The sequence below is a fragment of the Mastomys coucha genome, unplaced genomic scaffold (genome assembly GCF_008632895.1).
Source record: "Mastomys coucha isolate ucsf_1 unplaced genomic scaffold, UCSF_Mcou_1 pScaffold15, whole genome shotgun sequence".
Lineage (NCBI taxonomy): Eukaryota > Metazoa > Chordata > Mammalia > Rodentia > Muridae > Mastomys > Mastomys coucha.
In genome coordinates, this window is record NW_022196897.1 from 19,327,236 (window position 1) to 19,329,587 (window position 2,352).

At 47.7% G+C, this 2,352-nt stretch overlaps 1 protein-coding gene across 1 annotated transcript in view; it reads left to right on the forward strand.

The window, feature by feature from the left end:
* Window positions 1–2,352, forward strand: part of Hmcn2 (hemicentin 2) — a 151,066-nt gene that overhangs the window by 128,329 nt on the left and 20,385 nt on the right. Inside the window, exon 85 of the mRNA XM_031369744.1 lies at window positions 995–1,076. Coding sequence (XP_031225604.1) covers window positions 995–1,076 — 82 coding nt within the window. The remainder of the gene's footprint in view (window positions 1–994; window positions 1,077–2,352) is intronic.

A 2,352-nucleotide genomic window follows, 5' to 3' on the forward strand; every position in this document is an offset into this window, starting at 1 on the left:
TGGCCTCGAACTCAGAAATCCACCTGCCTCTGCCTTCCAAGTGCTGGGATTAAAGGCGTGTGCCACCATTGCCCAGCCATGTTCTGCTTTTAAAAATAAAATAAAATAAATCTAGCAGCAACAACAGGAAGAGAAAAGAATGAAGGTGTCTCCCTGCATCACCACAGACTAGTCATGGACAGGATCCTGTGTAGACAGTGTTCTTAGCCACTGAGCTACTGTGCCAAAGCCCCTGCGTGCTGATACTAGAGACCCCGTAAACTGCATCTTCTAGTGCAAACACCTGAGTCCTAGGCTTTAACATGTACCAGGCATGGGCTGGGGAGATGGCTCAGTCAGCCAAGTGCTTGACATGATTCAAGAAGACTGGTTTTTGATCCCAGGAATCTACATCTAAAAAGCTGAGCTTGTGAGCTCAAATAATCCAAGCCCTGGGGAAATAGACTGGATGACCCTTTGCCTCCTGGCCCACCACGCCTAGCATATTTGTTGAGTTCCAGGCCATAGAGAACAAGGTGGATAGATAGGAGCTAAGGGATGACTCCCAAAGGTAACCTCTGGCCTCCACATGCTTGAACACACACACACACACACACACCACAAGCACACATGCTCACACCCAATAAACAATAAATACATAGGTAATTTTTAAGTGTGCTCATCTAAATCCCTATGGCAGAGCAATAATAATAGTTCTGGTAGGCATCTAGAAGGCAAATCAGAATGTACTCTCTGAAGCATGAGGACTCTGCCCAGGGCAACAAGCCCCGCCCTTCCTCACCACTGGGCTTCTGAGTGCAGAGGGGTTGGATTCTCTGCATAGCTGAGGAATAGCCGCAGGGGCCCTGGGCTATTACAGGACTCCTGTTTCCCTGTCCACCATCCACCCTACATCCCTTCCCAGCCAGATGAGTCTCAGTACAGTCGCCTATCTGTGTCCAGCTGACCCTCCTCCTCACCTAAGCACCTGCACCCCGCCCCTTGCCATCTGCAGATGGACGACGCAGGACGGTACCAGTGCCTGGCCACGAACGAGATGGGCGCTGTGAAGAAAGTGGTGACCCTTGTGCTTCAGAGTGAGTTTCAGCTCTGTCCCTAGCAGGTGGGGATCAGGGCACTCTGGGCCAGCTGCTGCTGGGTCCGGTTCATTATGTTGCAGAAGCCCGGTGAAAACATTTCCCAAATGTAACCCAGGTTCAGGCTGAAACAAATGTTGCTGTTATTTTTATTATTGTTTCATTCAAGACTCAAAAGTGCCTTTGAGGCTAAAGACACAGCTCAGAGCTTGCTTAGCACTATCTGAGCCACAGGAAAACCCATGAAGGAATCTCAAGAATTTTACAGGAAGTATTTTGTGTGCGATTGTGTGTGTGTGTGTGGGGGGGTTGCTCATCCATGCATGAGCATGTGGAGGCCAGAGGAGTCTTCCGCTGTTGCTTTCCAGCTTCTGTGTTGAGATGAAGTCTCTCAGGGAATCTGGACCTCACTGTTTTAACTGGATTGACTGGCGGAGGAGGCCGAGATCTTCTTGCTTCTGCCTTCCCAGCACAGGAGTTACAAACAAGCACTGCGTGGCTTTGAATCAAACACAAGCCCTCACATTTGTGCAACAAGCACGTTACCCACTGAACCGTTTTCCTAGCCCTACAGAAAATACTGCATTGAAGATGAACCCACATATGAAGCCCTGATGCATGTGGAATCAGAGTCCATGCTGGGAATCCACCCACCACCAAGTCCCAGCACCTCAAACAATCTCAGTCATCCTCCCTTGCTGCCCTGAAGGTGGTTTTTTTTTTTTTTTTTTTTTTTTTTTTTTTTAGATTTATTTATTTATTACATGTAAGTACACTGTAGCTGTCTTCAGACACTCCAGGGATCTGAACTCAGGACCTTCAGTGGTGTTCTTAACCGCTGAGCCATCTCACCAGCCCCTGCCTTGAGTTTTTATAACAAAACACCCACAGCTCTGCTGAGCTATAATTCACATTGAGTGAATGTGGCACCACTGACCCAGACCCGTAACCTCAGCACTTTAGGAGGTTGAGGCAGGAGGATTACTAAGAATTCATGGGTGGCCTGGACTATAAAGTGAGATTCAAGCCAAGCCTGCACTGTGAGACTAATCTACAAAAGAAAATTTTAGAAAGGTGGGGTGTGGGTGGAAATAGACTACAGAGATGGCTCAGTGATGAAGAGCTCCTCCAGAGTTTAGTTCTCAGCATCCATTAACTCCAGTTCCAGGGATTCCCAACACCCTCTTCTGGCCTCTGTGAGCACATGCACGCGAGTCCATATACTCACACACAGATACACACACACATAATTTAAAGTAAATCTTTTTTTTTTTTT